The sequence below is a fragment of the Xiphophorus maculatus genome, chromosome 5 (assembly GCF_002775205.1).
Source record: "Xiphophorus maculatus strain JP 163 A chromosome 5, X_maculatus-5.0-male, whole genome shotgun sequence".
Lineage (NCBI taxonomy): Eukaryota > Metazoa > Chordata > Actinopteri > Cyprinodontiformes > Poeciliidae > Xiphophorus > Xiphophorus maculatus.
Window position 1 is genome coordinate 24,964,433 of NC_036447.1, and position 23,767 is coordinate 24,988,199.

General features: G+C 39.6%; 1 protein-coding gene across 2 annotated transcripts in view; it reads right to left on the reverse strand.

Annotated features, from left to right (window-relative positions):
* Positions 1–833: 833 nt before the first annotated feature.
* pitpnc1 (phosphatidylinositol transfer protein, cytoplasmic 1) overlaps positions 834–23,767 on the reverse strand; it is a 68,433-nt gene continuing 45,499 nt past the window's right edge. The window contains exons 2-10 of one of the 2 annotated variants that reach the window (XM_023333862.1): positions 21,214–21,362; positions 16,318–16,406; positions 15,355–15,362; positions 13,917–13,988; positions 10,507–10,602; positions 9,631–9,786; positions 7,883–7,946; positions 6,724–6,863; positions 5,541–5,630 (exon numbers count right to left, since the gene is read on the reverse strand). In XM_023333862.1, the coding sequence (XP_023189630.1) occupies positions 5,625–5,630; positions 6,724–6,863; positions 7,883–7,946; positions 9,631–9,786; positions 10,507–10,602; positions 13,917–13,988; positions 15,355–15,362; positions 16,318–16,406; positions 21,214–21,362 (780 nt within the window). In that variant the 3' untranslated portion in view covers positions 5,541–5,624. Of the gene's footprint in view, positions 5,631–6,723; positions 6,864–7,882; positions 7,947–9,630; positions 9,787–10,506; positions 10,603–13,916; positions 13,989–15,354; positions 15,363–16,317; positions 16,407–21,213; positions 21,363–23,767 lie in introns of both variants that reach the window. The other variant, XM_023333861.1, reaches the window with a different exon arrangement.

Here is a 23,767-nt window from a genome sequence, read left to right on the forward strand (position 1 = left end):
TGTTAGATATACATTAAAACTTTCGCTGTCCTAACATAAGATAATCTCTGGGGAAAATAATGGATCTCCTCTGCCTCCTCCCTGTGTTCTGCAGAATTACTCAGCTCGGTCAGAAAGAACCAATCAGAACCAGCATTAATCAGCTCGCCGTGCTATCAGGAAGTTTTGCTTTAGTAACTCTGGATTGTTTATTTTGATGCAACCTGCATTTGACTTTGAATGAATGTTTCCTTTATTACTTGATGTGGCTTCGCTGCCTTTGCTTTGCCTGCAGTAAAAGTAAAGGCTTTACTTTGACTTTTCCTCAGAGTGTCATTCAGACCATGCCAGTTATGGCCTAGTTTCACTGTGATTAGAGACACATTTTAATAACTTCAGCCAACATTTTTACAAGGCCTTTTGCTTTTAATCTGTGGTGTCTGCAGACATTTTGCACCAAAACAAATTCCTTTCCTGACAACTGGTCTGATTTCATTTCAATCGAGTTTTTCTTTCTTGGTTTCTCTCTCAACTTTTCTAAAGATCATAAAGTTGATCTATGGTGCCTGTGGGCACTCAGTATTTGTTTATTGTCCAAATGATTTAAGTTGCATGTACATTTTTTGTTGCCTGTAAATACAAATCTTCTGGGCATAATATCTTTAGCACAATGCTGAAAGGTTTTTTTTTTAACACTGGTAGAGGATGGCTATATAGTGAAAGCTATGTGGTTAAATTTTGAATATAAGACGTTTGTCTTCCAATTCTGACTGCAGATGTGTACTTCAAATATAAAAATGCTTCCATAGTGTTATGTAAGGGATGCATGACAAATAAAGTCAACAATAACACAGTGACAATAGCTAATAAAGTTTATTCATCCGTTTTAAGAAAACTGTTAAACAATAATTACAACAAAGAACCAAATAAACCTCAAAGGGCAGTAAAAATATACCAAGTACAACACAATATTCCAAGTGGAAGAACAAAGAGCAACTTTCAGCAGGTAAACAGGAATGGCACTCCTGGGGTCTGTTTCACGAAGCTGGATCGACTCGAAGTGCGCCTGAATATTCAAGCAGACTCTGAGATGAGCTTCTCGTCAGATGAGTTCGAAGTTCATGAGACAGATCCCAGAGAGCAGAAGACAGCAAAACGGCTTGTCTGAGCGCAAACCGCATCGGGAGGTGAAGAGGAATGAAATGGGTTACAGCAATCACTAAAATCAAATAACAGCAAAGTTTACTATTTAAAAGGAAAAAGGAGACATTATCTGCCTGGAGATTAACAAGGCGGGTAAACGTCAAAGCAGCCACGCCACTAAAATGCAAAGCATCCATTTGCTTTACAACTTAGGAAATAATACGCCCCCTTGTGGGGGGTTTATTAGAAGCAACTGGACAGCAAAAAAAAAAAAAAAGTGCAGCACTACAAAGAATCTCGATATTTAAATGAAAAGAATTAAACTGAACTAAGATCAGAATAGCAACTTCATTGATAAAAACACATTAAGCCCGACTCAAATCAAAGCATTTAAATCACGTCTGTGAAAGCTTCCCAAACCCTCATCACACACACACACACACACACACCAAGATTTACCTTGTCCATTTTCAGTCCATCAGCACATTCATGGCACATCAGTAATGAAACCCAGAGCAGGCTCCACATAAGAAATCTACAATATTAATCAACAGCTGTATTTACAAGAGCTATTGGGTTACTCTTTTAAACAGAGCAGAGATTAACGTTCCACATACACTTTGCATTATTTTAATAGCCCATGGTGGATCAAACATGTCCCTGGATCGATGTTTTCCTGACGAGAGGTGGTCGATACCAGACTAGTAAGCATCTATCATCTATACAAAATAGATCTAAACAGACGGCCAATGACTGGTATGTAGATTTGTTTATCCTTAAAAGGCAACAACAAAAGCTACGGTTACAAATAAATAGCTACAGTTTTATCTATTTTTTTCTCTCTTTCCATCTAAATGAAAATCTATACAAATTATCGACGAAATACTATGGTAAGACCGCTGAATATCTTCTCTTCAAGGCTGTCTCTTCAAAGTTACTGTGCCGTATGAGCGGATTTTTGGTCCACCGAACCCACAACACCGGTAATAAACACATTCCTTCATTGTCAATTGAGGTGTCAAAGACTGGAAAGTGCAGGATGCATCTGAGTAATGTCAGCAATCGAATCCTACGTGCTTAAGCAGAACTGGACTTCTCTCGTTTCGTGAAGACGTTTCGTCGCTCATTCAGAGGGGCTTCTTCAATTCTGAACATGGTTGGAGTTGTTTACGGATCATGGAACCACACTAACCGGACAATTGAAGGTTAAGACACGTGTTTTGGTCACATGTCCCATGGTGTGAACTGGGACAAGAAGCGACGGAAGAAGTCCAGTTGCCTTCTACTCAAGCACTAAGGATCGTCCTGACCTGGATGACTGAGAAATCTACGCCAGCGTCAGCGATTGAATGAAAAACACAGCAAGTTAGCCCTGTCGCTTGAGAATCTGGTGGTATAGTTTGATATGTCCGAGTTCTGCATCTTCCTGCAGTGGCAATACTAGAAGTTTGTTGGAACGGTCTTACTTAAAATCTCAGAAGAAAACTGAAGGAGGGTCTATTGGAAAAAAAGAAAAAGGATTGTAAAAAAAACAACAAAAAAAGACCTTAAAAAATAATTTGTAATATAAGGTTGAACTGCAAATGATTACCAGACTACAGTGTAGGGAATGCAATGCAAAAACTCTGGTGACTTCAGACAGACTCCTCATACACATGAATGTCTTTACAATTCAGGACTTGTTCTTGTTTACCCAAAACTTTTTACCTCGTTGAAATTAGGACACAAGGAACGACTTCAGTGATTTTTAAAAACAAGGATGGCCCAACTGTGGATTTATAAAGCTAAAATATAGACATACAGCCATGCTGATATGCAACCATTGATAGAATGGGGATAACTTCTCCGCTGTCTGATATCGTAGGAAAATTATTGTTGCCTAAAAACTTTTCAAAGTGTTTAAACATTTTTGCAGGTGACAAACTCATACGTCAATGTAAAGGTGAAACGAGAGCAAACTCAAAAGGTAAACCTTTGTAAGAAAAACTGAAGATGGTAGAAGTGACAAACCAAAACCCAAGTGATCTCGTAGGGAAAGTTTTCAGTCTGAACAGCAAAAAATCAAATCTGATAAGCAAGTTTTAATATTCTTGAATGTTGGATAATGTAGACAATAATGCCAAATTTCTGGTCTTATAATCAAGGTTTATAGACCCAGTTGAGACCTGTCCTTTTACTTGCTGGTGAAATGTGCCAACGCTGCATTTTTGAGCATGACGTAATGGTACTTTCCACTTCAAACAATGGGATTCTAACCATGTACTTAAGAAAAATTAAATCCATGGTTAGAGCCTCATAATGAAAGGCATCCATGCCCACAAAGTGTCTTTGTAAGTCATCAGAGTTGTACATGTAATAAAAAGTCATGAAATTTTGGATTTCTGTAGCTGAACTCATAATAAAATTTGGATGTACACGCAGGTAGGCGATGATAAAATTGTAGCATGCAGAGGCACTGAGTTCAAAGAGTTCATAGGCCTACAGTAAATACTCTGAACATGCTTACATTTCAGTCGAAATCTGATTTTCTACTGTACAAAATTACTTCAGACTTCCAATGGAAGCATTTTTTTTTTCATCATGAGTTACATTACTTATACTGTAACAATCCATTCATACACAGTATAATCACACATCATATATTTTGTATACAAGTTGTGAACACATTCCATGCAGCATTATAAAAACCCCTTCGTTGAATAATATTGTTTGGAAAACAAAAAGAGTATATTGATCGGTGTACTAAAATCTACTGGTTCTTTGACAGACGACCATCAATACACAAATAAAATAAATGACTGGTGTCTGCAAAGGATGTTTTCGTTTCGCCTAAAAGCTCTGCTTTTCTTTCACCAATCTGGGCTGGCAAGTTCAATCTTCACACACTGTGCGCCTAATGAAGCACATACACAAGTCAGCTTGACACATGTGCCCGTCTTTTCAAATTTAGCACCGACTTTTCATCACCTTCACTGTGCGCGAGGGTCAGTCGGTGACTAACAGCTGTCCTAAAAAGGCGTTTTGTTCCCCCAACATGTGACGAAAGTGATTTGACTGATTTGATTTTCCTGAATCACATTTATGTCACACAAGCTATCCGTCGTTAGTTTCAGGCAACATCTGACTTTGAAAATGCAATCAACGTACTCCTGCTGATACCGACCTCTTAATCGTCTTCAGATACAGAGGATGAACAAATAAAATTTTGCAAGCGTTAAACCACCTACTTCAAACTGCAACTGCAGACATAGTGACGGTTTCATTTAAAAGGTCTAAGATGTGTAAACATTCCCAGGTTTAAGTAGGCTGTTTTTTTTGTGGGTTTTTTTTTTTTACATATATTTTTGTGTTATAACATCTCTGGAAGTATAAAATGGTTTGGCAAATAAGCGGGCAGAGTTACGTATAACAGCGTCCCTGCCTTTGGAGTGCGAACCAGGTAGAGTTTGGGGAGACCTGAGGTGCATTCTCTTCATGATTGTACAGATTTTGCATTCTTTTTGAGTTAAGAGAGGAAACGACGAGTACAGCGCGATCCACATGCCAGGCCGACTGGCTACAGAAACACTTCAACGGATCTACAGTCAATGTACTTGATTGCCTCTCCGGCGTTCTGTTCTACTTCTACTGTGCTGTTCCAGTTTGAGTCATCAAGTCGATCATCATCATGCTATCAACTATGCAGATTAGTAACGGGTAAGATTACTCTGAACACTATCGAAGCTGAATCTCCACTGGCTCTGTGGTGTCAAGGCAACTACTTCAAAATGCAATAATTCGTGGCCAGATAGTCTGATTGAAGAAAACGTAACTACGGAAACAATGAAAAGGATTTATTTACAAAAAGAACTGCCACTCAACAAAAATAATCTTTGCTTTCGATAAACATTAAATGCATTAATTAGAAAAGATCTGACATCTGGCTCGCTTGACTTTACGCTCGGCCACACCAAAGTGACCGGGCCTACAGCTGCCTGGATGGCATCAATGACGCTAATGAAGACCTATAGAGGGATTGGTATAACGATTATGTTTTATCGTTGGATATGGCTAAACAAGTTGAAAGTCAGGGCACTGGTGCTTGGAGGCAAGGGTACCCTCATTGGGCTCATAAGACAACGGGTAAAGAAGAAGTATACAATGGAGGCTGTTCTACTGCTCGCCCATTTCAGCAGGGTCGCAGTCGGAAGGAGATGTGGATGACTGGAGATGGTTGGAAACGGGTAACTGGTTCAGGGTAGAGCCCTCTGCGGCTTCGCTGGGGACGGGCTCAGGTAGGGTCAGTGTTTCAGGGGCGGACTTTTTACGGGGCCGGTCTTTGGGGACAGAGAGAGATTCGGGTGCATCCGTGCACATCGGTGTTGACGGGGCACTGGCAGGGCCGGTTAGGGCGCAGGAGGACAAGGGGGTCTCGCTTATGGAGATTGATGGGGGAAACACCCCAATCTTCTGGTTGGTGGCCTCCTGGATGGTACGCTCAAACTCTCTCACCTCATCCATTGTCATGTCTGGAAAGAGATTTTACAAGAGACAATACACAGGTTAGTGTTTTCATGTGTTCATGTGTTGACATTGTCTTGGCATGTGGATCTTACTACAAATGATCTATTTTGTTCATGTTTTGGAAGGAGCTGCTGATTATATTGCTCTTTTGCATGTATGGCCTTTTTGTACCCAGAAAAGGCGCGGCCAGCCGTGGGATCAGGAGTCAAATCCATCTCGCCTTACAGACGACTCAAACCTACTTAAAATTATTTCTATCATCCACTTGTGACCTAAATATATGGACATATGACTATAATAAATGATATACATCAGTAGAAAGCTATTCAGAGCCATTTTGGTTTAATAAGCCAAAAGAGGGATTCAGAAGAGTGATTTAATCAACGCAATGTTTTTTTATATATAATTTTTTAATTACAATTTGTCAGCTGGTGATGACCTCACTAAACAGGATGTTGTTTTTAAAAAGCTTGATTGCAAATTCAAGCAAACATCTCTTGCAAACAGAATTGAAAACTAGTGCAGTTACCAAGTCTTATTTTTACTAAGAAGCATTTTTCAATTTTATCATTAAACTTTAATTGAAGGATCCTTTGGAGACTCAGAAGCCTGCTTGCTACTTTAACATGCCTTCTTTAGAAGAGGAGTGCCCTCTGGTGTTTGCAAATACAAATTGCAGGCTGCAAAGTGAGTGTTTACAGGAGCTTACTAAGGTGAACAGTTCCAGTCTGAATGGACTTTATGTATAAGTAGGAATAAATTCCTGAATAGGTAAATGTGTTTAGTCTTTCTTCCCCCTTTAGAGGAAATATTTGTCTAAAAATGAAATCAGGAACTGAAAATAATAATTGTTAACCAAACAAAAGAAAAACAAAACACTGCTTAAAAACCAAAGGATAGGTTTACTATTTTTGTATTATTATTATATTACCATGATGTTTTTATTTTTTTAACCAACTGTTAGTTTTTTTTTTAAAAATGCCAGTCAAATGTTCCTTCTTTTTTAGCTCCAAATGCAATGCCTTATGAAGCTTTTACCACCTAAAAATACGAGACAGAGAACGGAAAAATGGAGCAAAAAGAAAAAAAGCCACATACACTTGCTTTGTCATGGATCTCTATGTCATCCAGGGAAGATGGGTTTGTTGTGGAATGCTCTTGCTGCTCATTGCAAACTTTAATGTTGGTTTTCTCATGCATATTTCTCTCGTAATCCCGAACGTCATCCAAAGTCATATCTGCAAAAGGTGAGGGAAGCAGGGGTGCAATGAAGGTCAAAACGTTGGTACCGTTCCATCATGGCTTTCCGGCTCACAGGCGGTTAAGAGAAGGAAAGGATTCGCTGGCACTGATAAGCTGCGGCGAGGTTAGCGATGTAGCGGGTAAAGTGTTAGCTGCCCCACAACCCAAAGAGAGTGAAGGACACGTCCGAGCCAAGAGGGAGCGAGAGAGGAGGAGGGAGAGAGGGGAGAGATGGAGAAGCTTTGGGGATGTTTCAAGATTAAGGGATAAGCAAGAGGAGGTGGAATCATTGGAAAGAAAAATGAAAAAGGTTCAATTTTTTTTTCCACAGGGGGGAAAAAAAAGAAAGTAATTTAAGGGAAAAACACTTTAGGAGCATTAAGAGGCATCCAGGTTTCAGAGAAGAGGGAGTACTGAGGTTAGTGGTTTTTGTGGAGAGGACTGGTGAATGTTTCTGGGTAAAGATAACAGCCTTATTTTGTATGTGTGTGTGTGTGTGTGTGTGTGTGGGTGTGTGTGTGTGTGTGCCCCACAGCTATGAGAAAAAAAATAGCTGAAGAGCTGAGGAGGAGTAAATGTGCTGCAGCTACTTGAGAGGGGCACACAAGGCCCTGAGGAAACGGACAGAGCCAACACCAACTGCACCAGTTTCAGCTTTTCAATGACGCTCATGTAACAATATGACAAATTGTTCCTCGAAAACAGAAAATATAAGATCCGACGCTCGTTTTACAGATGTTTTATCAAATCAGATTGGTTTGAATTTCTCTCCCGAAACATGAAAGAATCTTGGTTTTTTTTTATTATTATTATTATTTAACTGAAGCGAGCTGATGGTGGTAGCCGTGTTTGGCGTTGGTGGGTTAGTAGTGAGCAGAGGATCCATGCTGTTCGTACACAAACTTGTTAAATGCAGGTGGCATGAATGATGCATCGCCAAGTACAATAATCTAATTTTAAAAAAAGCTGACAAATACAAAACGGGTTGAAACAAATTAAATCCTTGTAGCTGTACCTATCCACTCGTCAACCCAAGCAAACGCCTGCCTGTGTCCCAGCAGCAGCACATCTCTGACCACCTAAAACACAAAACACAGAAACGGTCAAACTGCTTTTATCTACACACTGCAAGTAAAGCAACATTTTAATCCGTTTTTTGTGTTTGCATGATTTTTTTTTTTTTTTTATTGGAACAAAGTTTCAGGATTATTCTTACAATCAGCTATTTTTACTGTAACATAGCCTAACAACGCCACATCAGAGATCTGAAGTTCACCAAAAAGAAAAGTAGTGTAAAAAGTAACATTTATGGTTTTCTACACCAAGCAGAATAATGGAAAAGTTGCTGTTTGGAACAAATACGGCTCGATTTCTTTTTCTTTTTTTCTTAAATATTCTATTTGTGGTTGTAACTTTCTATTTAAAATTTCTATTCTGAGTAAGCCAATGTTTTTTGTGAAAACAGATGGACGTTTTGCTTGTTTTTAAACATAAATCTAAACAGGCCGTGTTCCCCTTAGTACACTGTAGTTAAAGAAGTCGCTACAGCTAAAGCAAAACAGAAAAAAAACTATTCCATTTGATAGATGTGCTCTTACATATCAGCATAATTATCATAAAAGAATAACTTTTTCTGTCAGTTTTGTGCGGACGTGATCAACCACAACCTTACTGAGCAACATGCTAACATGCTAGCGCTAGCCTGGCACTTTAGCAAACAGCCTTGCATGAGAACAGGAGGTTTTAAGTTTATCTGAATGTTGTTGAACATTGTTAGAGCTTTTCTAACCTGTTACGCGTCAGAGCAGGTTTATAAGTCTTGCAAAAACTTTGTTTTTGGAACTAAATGTTAAACTCCAGGATCCTGGATCTATAGCTACTTTAACGCAACTCAATCAATACAGATTCGATTAGTGAGTAACAACTGAAGCACTTTTACTCTCATGGACTCCTGGACTTGTCTTTTGTCCGGTTACCTCAGGTTAACTTTAGCTGTGATCATTTAAATGGGATAACAAAAATATAACTTGTTATATTTCTATAACAAGTTATATTTAAGTTATATTTTTCAGGTTAAGTTGTATTTCTTTAATTTTTCTTTATTACACTTTTTTTAATTTGAACATTTTGGGGTTTTAAAAAATTCTTTTAATTGAAAACTAAAAAAAAAAAAAAACTTAAAATTTTTTATTTAAAAATGTAATTTTTTTTTTTTTACTTTTTAAGGAGTCATAGAATATGGCTCCTATTCATGAATCATTTTCTGAAAAACACTTTTATTTTGTTTTTTGTTTTCATTTCAAGATAAATTCATATTTCAATACATATTTCAATTGTATTATTATTTTTTTTACTACGCTTGGGTAGTTTTTACTGCTCTCGGCTCCTACAAATATCCCAAATTTGCATATGGGGTGGGACAACATTAATCTTAATAACTTTGCTGATTTTATAAAGAGGCATTGATTTGCTTAGATTTAATGTCATACATTAAATTCATAATCATAAATGAATGTGAATTCATCTTAGAAGCAGAAACTTGATGTTGGGGGAGGTTCTCTAGAAAATTGTTTGAATTAACAACTTACAAAAAAGAAATAATAATAATAATAATAATAATAATAATGATAAAACACCCCGACCGAGTTCTTAAAAAGATGTGATTTGCAGGGGAAAAGCTGATAGATTAATAATTGAAATTTGTGTGTTGGTTTGTTATTGTTTTACTGTCCCTCTCTCCTCACCCCACTGCTGACCTCTCACCTTGTGCACAAACTGCTCCACTCGTGTCTGCAGGCCCCACACCTCAAACTTGACTGTGACCAGTTTGTAGGAGCACATGATGGGCTCCTGTGTGTCCCTCCAGCCTTCCTGCAGTATGCCTCGCTTTGTCTTTTCCGACTGGAAATATCGCAAATCCTGGAGGTTGGAGAGGTAACATTTTCTGTTTTATGCAACAGCTCAAGCAAAAATAGTTGCGCCACTTAATCCTAGAAAGTAAATAGTGACGTGTAAATAACAGCCTCAAGGGGAAAAAGAAATCCTAAGAGAGGCAAAAACACAAAACCTTACCAAGCATTTTTGTCCAGTTCCTAGTACAAATATTTTAGTACACATGAATTAAGACAAAACTAACCTAAAAGTAACGTATCAGCAAGATAGGGAAGTTGGTTTTAAGTAAATAATTCCTTGATATTGATGAAAAGTTCTAGTTTCAATGGCAGATTGCTTCACTTACAACATGGGGAAATTGTCTTGTTATACGTCAAATAATCTGCCAATTGAAGTAATACTTTTTCATCAACATTAAGGAATTATTTACTTCAATCAGGCTCTTATCTTGCTGAAAAGATACTTGTGAGTTAGTTTTGTCTTATTTCAAGTCTACTAAGATATTTGCACTAGAAACTAGACTAAAATACTAGGTAAGATTTGGTGGGTTTTTTTAGTGTAAAGCTGAGTTTGTCTAATCTAAACCTTTAAAAGTGATTGTTTAACTACGAAAAGGGTCACGAATCTTTTCACCTGACTATTACGACATCAATCCGTACAAAACACCGTTTCGTACGACTGATTGTGTTCCATCTTTGTACTCGTAAGGCTCTACACACACTCCCACACATACACACACACGCTCACCTCGGACTCTTTGTAGTAGCGCTCAGGGATTTCGTCGTAGGCGATGTCGACGAAGCAAACCTCCCTCTCCTGGTCCTTCAGCTCAATTTCAAAGATCTGAAAACAACAAAAATGTTGTGGGGTTTTTTTTGTTGTTTGATGCTAAATTCAGCATTTATTTTCCAGTCGGACTCGCCTCTCATCATAGAAACAACCGAATCAAACACAGGAGCAAACTCTCAGTGTTACGCCGAGCCTCAGAGCAAGCACATGGTGTGTCCATCCACTAGGGGTCGCTCTAAGCTCACCTCTTCAGCTGCTTATTGCACTAAATAACACAGCGCTGACTTCAGTTACTGTCATATGTTTAGTCAGCTGATGCCACAAAAGGTGAAAGCTTTCTGTTTTTTGGGGGTTTTTTTGCCTTCGCAGTGTTTGTAATTCCAACTCTTGAGTGTTTTGCACATGTGTAATTACCCAAATTTAAATTACAGCATAACATTTTGTGTCACGAGCTTTAAAGTTAAACATTAAAGGATAAACGAACCTCTGTGCTTCTACAATTATCAAAGGGCTCAAAATAATTGTTCTACACACAAGTAAGTAAAACCTGACTTTCTAATTTTAACATTGTGAATAAGATCTGATGCAGGGGGGGGAGAGGGGACGCATGAAAGAGATTTAGGGAAAACAAACATAAATGAGATATGAAGCCGTTTTTGAACACTGAATTTGACGACCTGGGACTCAAAGTGGCACTTAATCAAAATCATATGAATTATGTGGAGGAAGCTGAATAGCACATGGGCTAAAGGTTTCCAGTAGCAGTGCTTTTTGAGTGTGTCTTTTCAATCTGTCTTATTCAAACTCCATTTTGTTTGCCTAGAACATCCACTTCATTTGAGATGTGAATACGCAACTCCGATGCGGTTCGGCTACCAGAGAAACAAACAAAATCCTCCAACTTCTCAAATGTCACGCCTCTCCATTTTTATTTACATTTTGTGAAGAATGTCTTCTTCAGAGGTTTTCATGTCGTTTCCTTCAATGAATTTTTCCCCCACTCGATTCTCATCTCTCTCTGCTCTGCCTGGTCGTTCTCCCATTGAGCTCAATTTCTCCAGTAGACGTCCATTTTCCGCCTGCCTGTAGTTTTAGCAACGTTAGCGGAGGAAGTGAACGAAGCCGTTCTGTCCTTGTTGGCCCGAGGTTCCAAATATTTTATGGTCGTTAGCAGCCGCCTCGCTCGCAGGCAACGTCCAGTAAGGTTTCATAGCGCCAAACTAGCGCATTACGTCCATCACAGGCAAACTTTAGCGATAAAATTTACAACTTCAACAGAGTCCAGGCCTTCTGGAAGCAATCGTTTCTCCAAGGATCCAGACACTCTGTACGAAGCGAATCGTAGAACAGTGGACCAGATTTTACCAGGTTATTAAAAACTAAACCTTCGTAAAAAAATAGCGAGTCCCGTGGCTATTGAAAGCAAATTCTTCTATTAAAAAGTTCAACATTAATTAATCCGTTCCTACCCAGACATACATGACTTTTCATAGATGCAACAGTCCCTGCTTTTTGCTTTCGCTCCCATCAACAAATGAGCCAGAAGGACAGAATGAATAACACTTAGTTATTGTCTAGACTCTCGTTTTTGACATTAAAATTCATGTCCTAGTCTACGTAGCGGCTCATTTACCCAAACAACATCAAACAAAGAGAACGGCGACTGCATTATTAACATTACAGAATCACCGGGAGTGCCTCAGTGACAGTAAACAACATGGATTCCTGCGTCTCGGCTCACATTCACAAAGATCTGAATCAGCCCGGCGTCCCCAATTGAGTGCGTTTTTTTCTTCTCCCTGCTTTTCTTCTATTCTTTTCTCTTTTTTTAAAAAAAAAATCTGGAAATCGCATCCGCCCACGGCAGCTTCCGGTTTCAGAATTTGATTTCGACGGCTTTTGATCCGTCACTCTGTCACGTCGAAGGAAAAACACGTCGATCTAAAACATCTCGACAGATTTGAAGCTCCGCGCCGGTTTCTGTCCCCTCCGACGACGTGTGAGCTACTCAGACATGTTAGCGGGACGCCCGCCAAACCCCGGACTGTTGAAATAACTCACAAGGAGAATTTTGAATAGGCCAACGCACTTTAAGCCGATTTGTTTGCTACACGGTGGCCTTTCATTCCTCGGCGTCCAGACGCTGGCACCCTGTCCTGATGACTAATGCCCCTCTGAACCGGAGCGCACAGAGCGAGCGGTTCAACAGCACCAAATTAAATTAACTTTCCAACAAGTGGAGCATTACCTGGCCAAACTCAAAGCTTCATGTGTACTGGGCATTTTAATAAGGTGGCCTGTAAATCATCACTGCAGCCTGGGAGAATTTCCCTCCTGCAGCAATGCGGAGGTGCGTCTTATACGCTGTTCCTATCTACTGCCTCGCTTCGTTTTATTGGACGCTTTTTCTGCAGGAAGGGAACAGAGAACAGGCGAAACGCGCTGCTTTAAGATGAAAGTATTGAGCGCGAGGGGAGCTCGGTTAATTAACCGACTGGGTCTAGAGGCTGATGTCGGATGCAGTGGAGTTTGAGTCGAGGCACAGAGATGACGATATGTTATGATTCAGGCGATGTTGAGGTAGAAGACGTAGAAGACGTTTCAATCTAAAGGTGCATTCCCAGCAGTTCTGTTTGGTCTGCTTCAATGAAATGCTACTTTGTTTGTCTAGAGGTGAGAATGCGCAAACACTCGTCCACCTAAAAGCTTAGGTCAAAAGAAAAATCCTACAACCGCTAAAGTCCAACGCCGCGCCATTTCTGTTTACATTTTGCGAAGAAGGAAGTTGAGCTCATGTCTTTTTCGCAGGTTTTTGTGTCATTTCCTTCAGTGGTTCTTGGTGCAGCGCCACCACATGTGAGGAGGGGAACAGGTTTTTCAAAGACTTTGGTTCGTTTGACACAGTGCAGCGTAACACAGAGCCTAACCAGCTGAAAAATGTTACAAATATTCCAATTTTTGTCCCCAATCGAACCAAGTCTACCAAACCATCAGGTGTAAAAACACCCTGAAAATGTTTCACTTTAGCCAGTAAAGAGGAATCTCGTCGGTTTTGAAAACGTGGGTACATCCAATTGCTAAAAATGCCAAAAGGTGCGAGATTAACGGAGCACATTTGAGTCACTAATGACAGAAGAGGTTAAGTCGATTTGAGACCAAACACAACATCACAAATTTGCCTAAATGGACAAATACAGCCTGTGCAGCGTCAGCAGTATCAGGGCCCTATCAGCCTTCGGGCCATCTACAGTGGAAAACAGGACGGACGCCTGTTCCTGAAACGTGAAGCTGTAAATACGACGACGAAAACAAAACTATCTGGGCACCGCCATTTGTTCCAGTGAGCAGGTGACACCCGCTGTACTTACATTGTCGTTGCTTCCTTTGTTGTCCTCATATTTTGTCTCTATGTGGATGGAGAACTTGGGCAGGAATGAGCACTGCGAACGAGGTGAAAGAAGAAGGGAAAAAAAAGAAATATTTCTGTCATTCAATCTCTCTTGAGGGAAATTACTGTCCCTGCAATATCATAGCAGGCCTACTATCTTATTCATACCCCTTGAGCTTTTTTCATGTGTTCAACTCAATTCTCCTCATTCGTATCAGATAAATTCTCGACAATTTCTCTGACAATTTGCCCGTTCAATCCAATCGTACAGGCAGATATATGGTCAGCCGCTCTACACGCTGCAAAAAAACAAAAATCTTACCACGTTTTTTTTTTTTTGTCCAGTTTCTAGTGCAAATATTTTGTTATAGTTGAAATAAGAGAAAACTAACTTACAAGTAACTTTTCAGCACAATACAGCAGCGTGTTTTAAGTAAGTAATTCCTTAATATTTATGAAAAAAGGCAGATTATTTCACTTATAAGGTATTTTTCCTGTGTTATGGGTGAAATAATCCACCAGTATTTTTTTTTTTAAATCAATGTCAAGAAGATTTAGGCTTAAAACAAGCTCTTATATATTCTTGAAAAGTTACCTTGAAGTTAGTTTAGTCTTATTTCATATGTACTAAGATATTTGCACTAGAAATTAGACAAAAAGTACTTTGTAAGATTTTGTGTTTTTGCGACTTCAAGGGGTAAAAATACTTGAAGTCACACCATTTATTTATCACATCTATATAAGGGCAGCCATTTCAAAATGCTTTCATGCGAGCGCTTTTGAAATACGCCGAAACGAGAAAGCCGGTGCTAGAACTGTCTGCTGCGGTTTAGCAAACCGACTTAAAAGAAACAATCCTCTGTGGATTTGTTTGCAGTGCGGCAACTTCCGAATAGGCCTGCATGGCAAAAAAATGGCAAGCATTCTGTTGTGGTCAAAGTATTTAGTTTTTTCATATGAAAAAAAAAAATAAGAATGAAGTGAGTGAAGTTAGTAAGGGTAACTTCTGTTGCTAACTCAACAGAAGTTACCAAGTGACGGAGTCCGCATCTTTAACTCTGAATTACTGCAGCCCCCACAGCTCAGCCTCACAATATGCTGATGTGTTTTTGATGTGAGCCGTTTTTAAAACCAAGGCCCGACGTATCCTGTGGGTTAAAGACAGACCACACAGACTGAGGCATGCTGGGTACTCTGCGTGCTCTGCAAGCCGTTTTGATAAGTGTGGGAGGATTTTCACCCCCACAAGTTTTATCTACGCAGGTTTTTTCCAACTGTACATTTAGCAGCTGTAAGATCTGTCAAAAATGTATCCAATTAATCGTTTTACAGGAACAAATGATCAAACATTGACGAATAGTAGTATCAAGTCTGTTTGCATTCAGCCTTATTTCCTGAAGGTGTAAACTGATACTTACTGTATACTCTTCAGACCGAAGCGCGACGAGGCAGACAGGCGTCAGGTCGGCGCAGAGGAGAAGCACAGAAAAGACAGTTAGCCAACAGCCATGAATCTATTTATGCTGAAAACGACAAAAACGTGGAATTTAAGTTGAGCTTATTCCTACGGCCTTTGTCTTGGATTAAATGCGTCAAAAAGAGCTCAACAAGTAAGAAGTCGTAACAGACAGACATTAAAACTGATCTTAAAAAGTCAGCAAATTGGAATGTACTGTTGTCCATCACTGTGCACATGTTCAGTAGCGTTAAAGGTGGAGCAAAAAGCAGAGGAAAATGACAAGAAAAGGGCACTGAAGCGCTGCCATGGCAACCGCAGATTACAGATTAAAAAAAAAAAAGAGTTTTATTTCACATTATTGAAAGAAATTAACTTTCGATTGCATTCTAAGAATATTGAGATCCACCTAAAAGCGGGGTTTGGGGGTTAAACGTGTACTCTAGTTTCTAATAAACAACACATTGTACTCCAAAAGAAAAAAAGATAAAAGTACATGTGCTGCCAGGCTGCAAACATTGCTCCAAAATTGCAAACAAGATTGCCGAATTACATAGCATATGTCAGAAGTTTCACAGTTCTTTTTTGTGTTGTTGTTGTTGGACAATCCAATTCCACGAGGTTTTATCAAAACGTGTTAGAAATGCGCCGCGCAGATTAGCAGTTTGGATCACGTTCCTTCCCTTGTCTCTTCACACTGCTCCAATGCGCTACTAACATCCAGTGAAGTGTCTCTGCAAAGTGATAAGTGGTGAGTAAAATGTGTTGTGGCTAAAAAAATAAAGGGAAAACTGTTTGAGAAGGTGACCTTAGAAAGCTGCGGCGGGCTGCAGTGAGGAGCGATTCTGTTTCCTTTACCTGGCAGAGTGTCACAGCGGGGCTTTTAGAGAAACGGCTGAGCAGCACATCTGCACTGCACACTTACCCGTTATGGTGTAAGGGTAGTAGTTCCAGGCTTTCTCTGTGACGTAGAAGATTTTAGGAACCACTGCTCGGGCCCAGGTGGGTAGTTTACTGCGGAAGTGAGGCAGAAACGGAGACATTGACCGAGGCACAGTCAGGACACAGACGTTCACTAACATCAGAACATCTACCTGATCGATTAACTTTGATCCCTGCTTTACTCTACAATAGTGTTTAGATCGGGCCCAAAACAAAGTCCAACCTGCCCTGAGCCCAATTCCACCCGATTGATTGACTTTAATTACAAGCCCAAAGTAGACCTGATATATTATTTTAAGTAAGATTTTACTCATTTTGTTTTCAGACTGCCATTTAAGTGAGCTGTGTAGCTTCTTCTGTAATTGACTTTTGCTTAACGTCTTCCAGCTCCATCTTGTTGCTTGTTGTAACCGCAGGGTGAGTCAGATGCAAATCTTCTGAGATGAGTGATGGATAGGAGCAGATCTGCTGCTAGCGTTCTCACGAAAACCAAAAACTTAGAGCCCATCACGTCGGTACTAACGTCCCTCCACTGGCTCCCTGTGGCTCAGAGGACAGACTTTAAAATACTGCGGTTAGTTTATAAATCACTGAACGGTTTAGCGCCAGAACACGTTTAAGATCTGCTGCTGTTGTATCAACCTTCCAGACCCCTCAGGTCAACCAAACTTGAAGACGCAGCGTTCTGCCTCTGTGCACCACAAATCTGGAACAAATTTCCAGAAAAACTGCAAAACAGCCGAAACACTGAGTTCCTTTAAATCCAGACTAAAAAACCCACATGTTCAGAGCCGCTTTTGAAACATGATAAATGAAACGCTGACCGACATGATGGGTAACGAAATGTAAAATGTTTACTGGTTTTCTCGGTTGTTCACTGTGTGGCGTGTCTTTTAGGACTTTGTGTAGGACACTTTGAACTGCCTTGTCGCTGAAATGTGCTGCACAAAAGAACTTAATTGACTGATTGATGCAGTGCGCTGTGCTTGTTACAGTCTTACCTTCCACCTCAACAGGTTAAAATATCTACTCCTCTATTTAGACTACAACCAGTAGATTAGCGCAACTTTAAATCGTACATTCTCTTTTGGTTTTCTCTGTGCTGCATGTATTATTAGCTTATTAAACACTCCGCAGAAGCCTGAGCCCGACCCCAGCATCAAGCAACATCACTCTGGACCAGCCTGGCAGGAATTTTGGGTCAGGCCAAAGATTTTTAACTCTACTGTACAAACCACTCCGGATCGCAATTATTCAAGTGCTAAAAAGCTCAAATGAGACGGGTAGATATGAGTTTTCATTAAATGAAAGTGGGGGGAATTATAGTTGTTAGGTCTCCATTATTTTCCCGACGCCTCTGCTCCTGCTGTTTGCTCTATCTCTATAATCGATTCACAAAACAGTCTGCACTCTAAACATGCAGGAGCAAAGTCAGAGCGGGATATGATAACTGTCCTTTAAGATCAATGGGAGCGATGGTTTAAACTTCCCTGTTGTTGCTCTGCTCTTTGCTCTCTTTTCAACCCCTCCGGTATTTTAGGTTTGTAGTTCAGATATCTTATTGAGCTTTTGAGATGCCACTTAGCTTCTAATTGTGAAATAAATAAGTAAAAAAAAACAACAAATACCCCATTGTTTCCACAGGCTGTGCATCATAACTGTCTGAAAATTTAAAAAACAAGAAAAGAAAAAGTAGGAAAAAATATTCCATCCATACCCAGAGGGAACGCTTGTCCAAATCAGCAATGCAGCTGGCGTCAGATTTTCACGTTTTTATTAATTTCGCAGTCACAATAAAAACAATAAAAACAACAACACATGAACGGTTAATATTTAGCTACAGGCACCGAATTGCACTCCTTCAACCAATGGAAGCTAAAAACACGTCGATCAAAACATAAATTTGCTGGTATGACTAAAACAGAACCAATAAGTAAAATAATACTTTAAAAAATTTAAATCCCCCAACAAGACGCAACATTTAAATCCAGTGGTTGAAAATACAAACAGTTCCCGTTAACTGTAAGACTATCAGACTAACTTACTATAACTTATATCAACATCATTAACCTGACCAGAGTTGGGATATTTTCACCAATATATTAGCATATTTAGTACTCACTCCACCAGATTGATTACGTTTTATACTATATATATATATATATATATATATATATATATATATGTATATATATGTAAGAAAAAAAACAATTAACTTTGTCCAAAGCTATTTCCTCGATCACAGCCCAAACACCTTGGGAAACCTGTAAGCCTGTGAGTCTGCGGTGGCAACCCGACCCTCTCTGTTATCGACAACATGTGCTCTGTGCTCTCTGCCAACATGAGCTCTCAGGAACTTCACGTAAGAACGGGCGCGTGTTTGGCATTCCCCGGCTTTAAGAGAGCCGACACAGAGACACGAGGAACTAAACTTAACTGTTCTCACACGGACGGCTTCCTATAGAATCCATCATAAACACCTCAGTGATTTAGTCAAAAAAAGAAAAAAACGGCTCCCGCTGCATTGTGATATTTTTTGAGCGTTGGCAGGCTCAATTGCCCTTTCCCTCTTTCTGTCTCCCTCTCTTTTACTCTCTCTCTCCCCCCCCCAACAAAAGAGACTGACACTCCTCCCACACCTCCATCTGTTGATTGCTCCCATTCCCTCCTTGTTCATTTCACAGACTACGGGCGATTTCTTGCCCGTGCTGCCAAGCAAAGACGTTTGCGTTTTAAAGGAGGAGAGTGGGAACAAAAAAAACAAAAAAAGCCCATTTAAATAAAGATAACAGTTCATCGAGTCGCAATTGGTGAGATTAAGTAAAAGCGTGTGACGACGTAGGGGTAAGAGTGTTTTAAGTGTGACAAATGAAGTCCAGATTGACTTCCCTGCTGGTGAATCTCAGCTTAATGTTTGTTTGCCGCAGAGCCAGATGGACGAAGGACTGATTTTGAGTAACTGCAACAATAGTTGTGTTATTAATTCTGCTGATAACGGCGTTTTTTTTTTTTGTTTTTTTTTTTTTTTTTTTTCTCTTTTTCCATTTGCTTAATGTTTAGCACTCGATTAGCAAAGATCGCGTGCGGATTCCAATCTCATCTGGAGACGGTCCAGCACTTGGACCGTCTCCAGATGAAGGCGGTGGAGTTGGGGCGTTTTCAATTTTACCGCACAGATGTGCTCATTACCGCCACCATAAACCATCTCTGATGCAAACACTCAGGGAAAATGAAGTGCGTTCACCTTCAGGGTCGTCGAAACAACGTCTTTCCACGTCATCTGTACGACAATCAACTATTTCTGAACACGTATCCATTTCTCACACTGGAACTGATCATACTTGAAAACAAAACTTATCAAAGTTGGACTCGTTTGTCCATATTTTTAACCAAAAACACTTGATATGTTTCTACTCAAACAGCTGTAAGGGGCCGAGCGACTTTAATTGCTTTCTCCTGAGGTTTGCTGACTCAGCATAACTGGCTTCCCAGCTCAGTGAACGCTGACGCAGGAAACTGTGCCAAGAGACAAATGGCCGACTGAATCTTTTCCACCCCTCCATTTTCACTCTTTGAGTTTTCCTTCTGCCCGTTTTCTCCTCTTCTTACACATTTTATCATTCTTATACCTCAAGCAATGTAAATACTTTGCTTGATATTTACTCAGTCTGCTGACATGAACCATGCAGAGAAAACTCTAAGGAGGATATGATGGGATGATTAAGATACTGCTCGGTGAAATGTATGCTGGTAAGGAGAAATGTAATAAGAAATGCACTATTTATTGTTATTTGCAGCGTCTTGAATGGTAAAAATGGTTTTAAAAAAAAGAAAAAGGTTTTGTTTAAAGGCATCTCATTTATTCCCTCTGCAAAGTCTTTAAGTTGTTTTTAAACCAGAATTATTTATGCCACAAAAAAAGTCTATTTTTTAATATAAATCATAAGATTTCAAAGACCAAATCAAAACTCCTCTGAAGGGAAACAATTTAATTTATGGCTCATATTTACTGTAGCTTCTTTAAATAATAAATATGTAGAGATCATTTAATTGGACCAATTCCTTCTTTAACCAGTGAAATTTCAGCAACAGTATTGGTAAATATATTTTTCATATTTGTTGTTTTTGCACTCTCTTTCTTTAGCAACTGGATGTCATTTTATTTAAATTTTTCCAACGTTATTGTAGGTCCAAATGACTCTCACGTGCTGGATGACTTTGGAGTTTCTACGCACGTTCATAATTAAAATATGCAAATCATACAAAAGCAAATTCCACGATTTTCCAAAGATTTCAAAGCTGCAGAGGACGTCCGGGATGACAATCCTTCAAGCTGGGCTTAACTGTGCAAAACAAACACCTAACATAGAGGTTTGTAACAAACTACTCTGTAATAAACCTTTTACTAGTCAATGTTCAGACATTTGCAGGCATCAAAACTTAAAGCACATGTTGCAATTTACTGACGGGTAGCATGAGAAAATAATCCAACATTTTCCAATTTAAAAGGGAGAGAAAAAATAAGAAGTTTGAGCTAATTTCAATTTTGGATGTGTTTATAAACTGGGGCTTAATCACAGATGATATGTTAGGCATTATAATTAAAAAAAAAAAATGAAGCAAACATTTGGCTAATTGGCCTTTTTAATGATCTCTCTGAAACTCTTAAACACACTAATAGTGTGGGTAATTGTTTTTTGACTTCACTGTTGCTATAGTTTCAGTCTCCTCACATTCAGCAATTCAAGTCCAGATGGCTTATGGTGTTTCTTTGGACTTTTCCTAAAAGGTCTAGCTTTTACGAAATCCGCCCAGAAAGTCCCAAAATACTCCAAACACATCGAGTTCTTCCCGGTAGGTAGACTCTAGCAGCACCGACCTGTTGAGGTAGACTCGTTTCTCTGTGAACTGTCCTTGGCCGTGAACTGGGTCTTCAAAGGGTTCGTTCTGGACCACCTCCACTCCTTCCCCTCGGTCGCTCTGCTCATGGCTGTGTTTGCTAATCATGTACAGCTGCCCGATCCGGTACTGAGGGGGAAAGACAGAGAGAGAGGAAGGATCATGAGTTTACAGGTTGCAATGTACATAAAAAAAAATTAGGGATACTTTAACTGCAAACATGCAAAAGATGAGTCAGTTTTCTGTCAGAGTACCACTAACACACATCTGTAAATCTTTACATCCCGCAGCCTGGGTGAGTGTGAACCCCCCAAGAGGTCTGCAACAAAGCAACAGATTTTTATTCAACGTTTTTTTTTTTTACTTAAAAAATAGCTATTTTTGTGTTCAAGCAGGAAACCTGCGGCATTTTTCGTCTTCTATGTAATTTAGACCTCAAAGAAAACAGAAAAAAGTTTGCAGAGTTGCTGATAAATACTGCAATGTGTTCATAACTTGAGAAACAATTCAGGTCTTTGCTCATAAAAACCCATGTCAGCGCACATGACATGAACTCAAGTTTGTTCCTGGCGTGACGATGTGTTTTCAAGAAAAGGTCAACATTGAGATTTGAATTGCCTGCTCGTTGGGTTTGATTAACACATTAAATGAAAACTAAATGCAAAAACTAGCTTCTGCACTCATCAAGTCAATAAGCTCAGGGCGGCACTTCAGTGAGGGGAAAAAAAATTGTGTCAATACACGGTTTTTGATTAAAATTCAAATAATCACGACTAATTCGACTCTGCAATTAGCTCCATAAAAATTTGTAACCCTGTCCACCCGCTATTTTCTTCCCAATACTTTCATCAGGTAAAAACTGTGAAATCTCTCCCTGATGCGTTTTCTGTCTCAAAGATTGGCTTCAAATAGCTGGGAAAACAAACAAAAAATAAAACACGACTAAAATCTTGGAGGCGAGAGCTGGGACCTGGTAATGAACAGAGCGCGGAGTCCCACACATTTCCTCCTGAATCTCAACGCTGCTTCTCTCCCTGACCTTTTCCTGTCAGGGCTGCTGGCTCAGTTGTAAAATGCTGCCGGGGGGAAAAAACGTGAGGCGCTCACCCACAGGCATTCAGAGATGATGTCATCACCTCGCTGGAAAAAATCTCTGATGGATACAACTATCTAAAGGCATGTGGGAGAGTAAATCGAACAATTACGTAAAAAAAAAATAATAATAATTTTAAGGTCTTTGGGGACGGAGGCCTGCTGGACGGAAACGGAGGAGGAGATTTGTTCAGACATTTTGGAATCAAACAAATCGATTCCCCTCGAAGAATACTTTCTTCTTAAAATCAAATAAGTCACGAGCAAAAAAGAGAAATAGTAACCTATTTTAAAAGCAGAGAATGACAAAAACATAATTAACTGGAATCTGAATAATGAACAACCTGTTAATGCCAAGATAAAATGTTCTGAACCCGACACATTTTTGCCTCACAGAGGCGCAAGTGATCATCGTTATGCCTAACGTACCATCCAATGGTCAAGTCTGCTTTAGCGACAAAAGTGTAATCATCTGACAAATAGACACTGCAATCAGAATAATGAGGCTTTAACCCTGTAATATAATGGTGATGAAATCAAGTAGCTTTTGATAAAATTTTGATTAAATATAGAGGCATGGGGCTGGAGGGGAGGACGAGCAGAACCCTCTCTTTATGAATAACAACCTCTGTTTGTCTCACTTATTTCCTATGTGAATTGAATGGTAGATGTTTTAATAAAAAGGTAGAAAAGAAGATCAGATTTTTACCGTAATTACAAATGGCTTCTTCCTGCTTTTAAAATAGGATGAGCAGACGGCCTTGAGCAGCATAAATAACTTTGTGAACAGTTGGTGAAACTTGGGGCGTTTTCGCACCTAATAGTGCGGCAGACTCGGTTCGACTGGGGACCAAAGTTGCAAGCCGGAAGCACGCTCTGGCGCAGGGCATTGTGGGTCAACACGACCAAAACAAACACGCTAATCTAGCGTTAGCGAGACAAATGGATTGTGGCCTACTTGCGCTAAAAGTCTGACGCCATGCCCTTTTTGTTTACGTTTTGTGAAGGAGGAAGTTGCGTTCAGAGTCTTTTTCGTGTAATTTCCTTCCGTGGTTTTTGGTGCAGCGCCACCACAGGCGAGGAGGGGAACGGGTTTTTCTAAAGGTTTGGTGAAATTAAACCACACCAGCTGAAAATGTAACAAATGTTTGGCCACTTTGAGCACGTGGTGAATTGAAAACAACCCGTTCCATCTGGAAAGTTCTGTGCAGCATAACTAGTACTGCAGCTATTCAAAACAAAACCCGTCTTCAAGTGTTTGGAATCTATGGAATCTTATTTCTCTTATTATGCCATATCCAGCACTAAATAACACTAAATTATTAACTGAAGCTTTTATGTATCCTCCTTGATCTTTCGACAAGCAAACTGTCAGAGCCAGATTCATCTTTTTCTCTCCCGCCCCGTCACAATATTCCTGTGTTTCCTTAACAACTTCATCT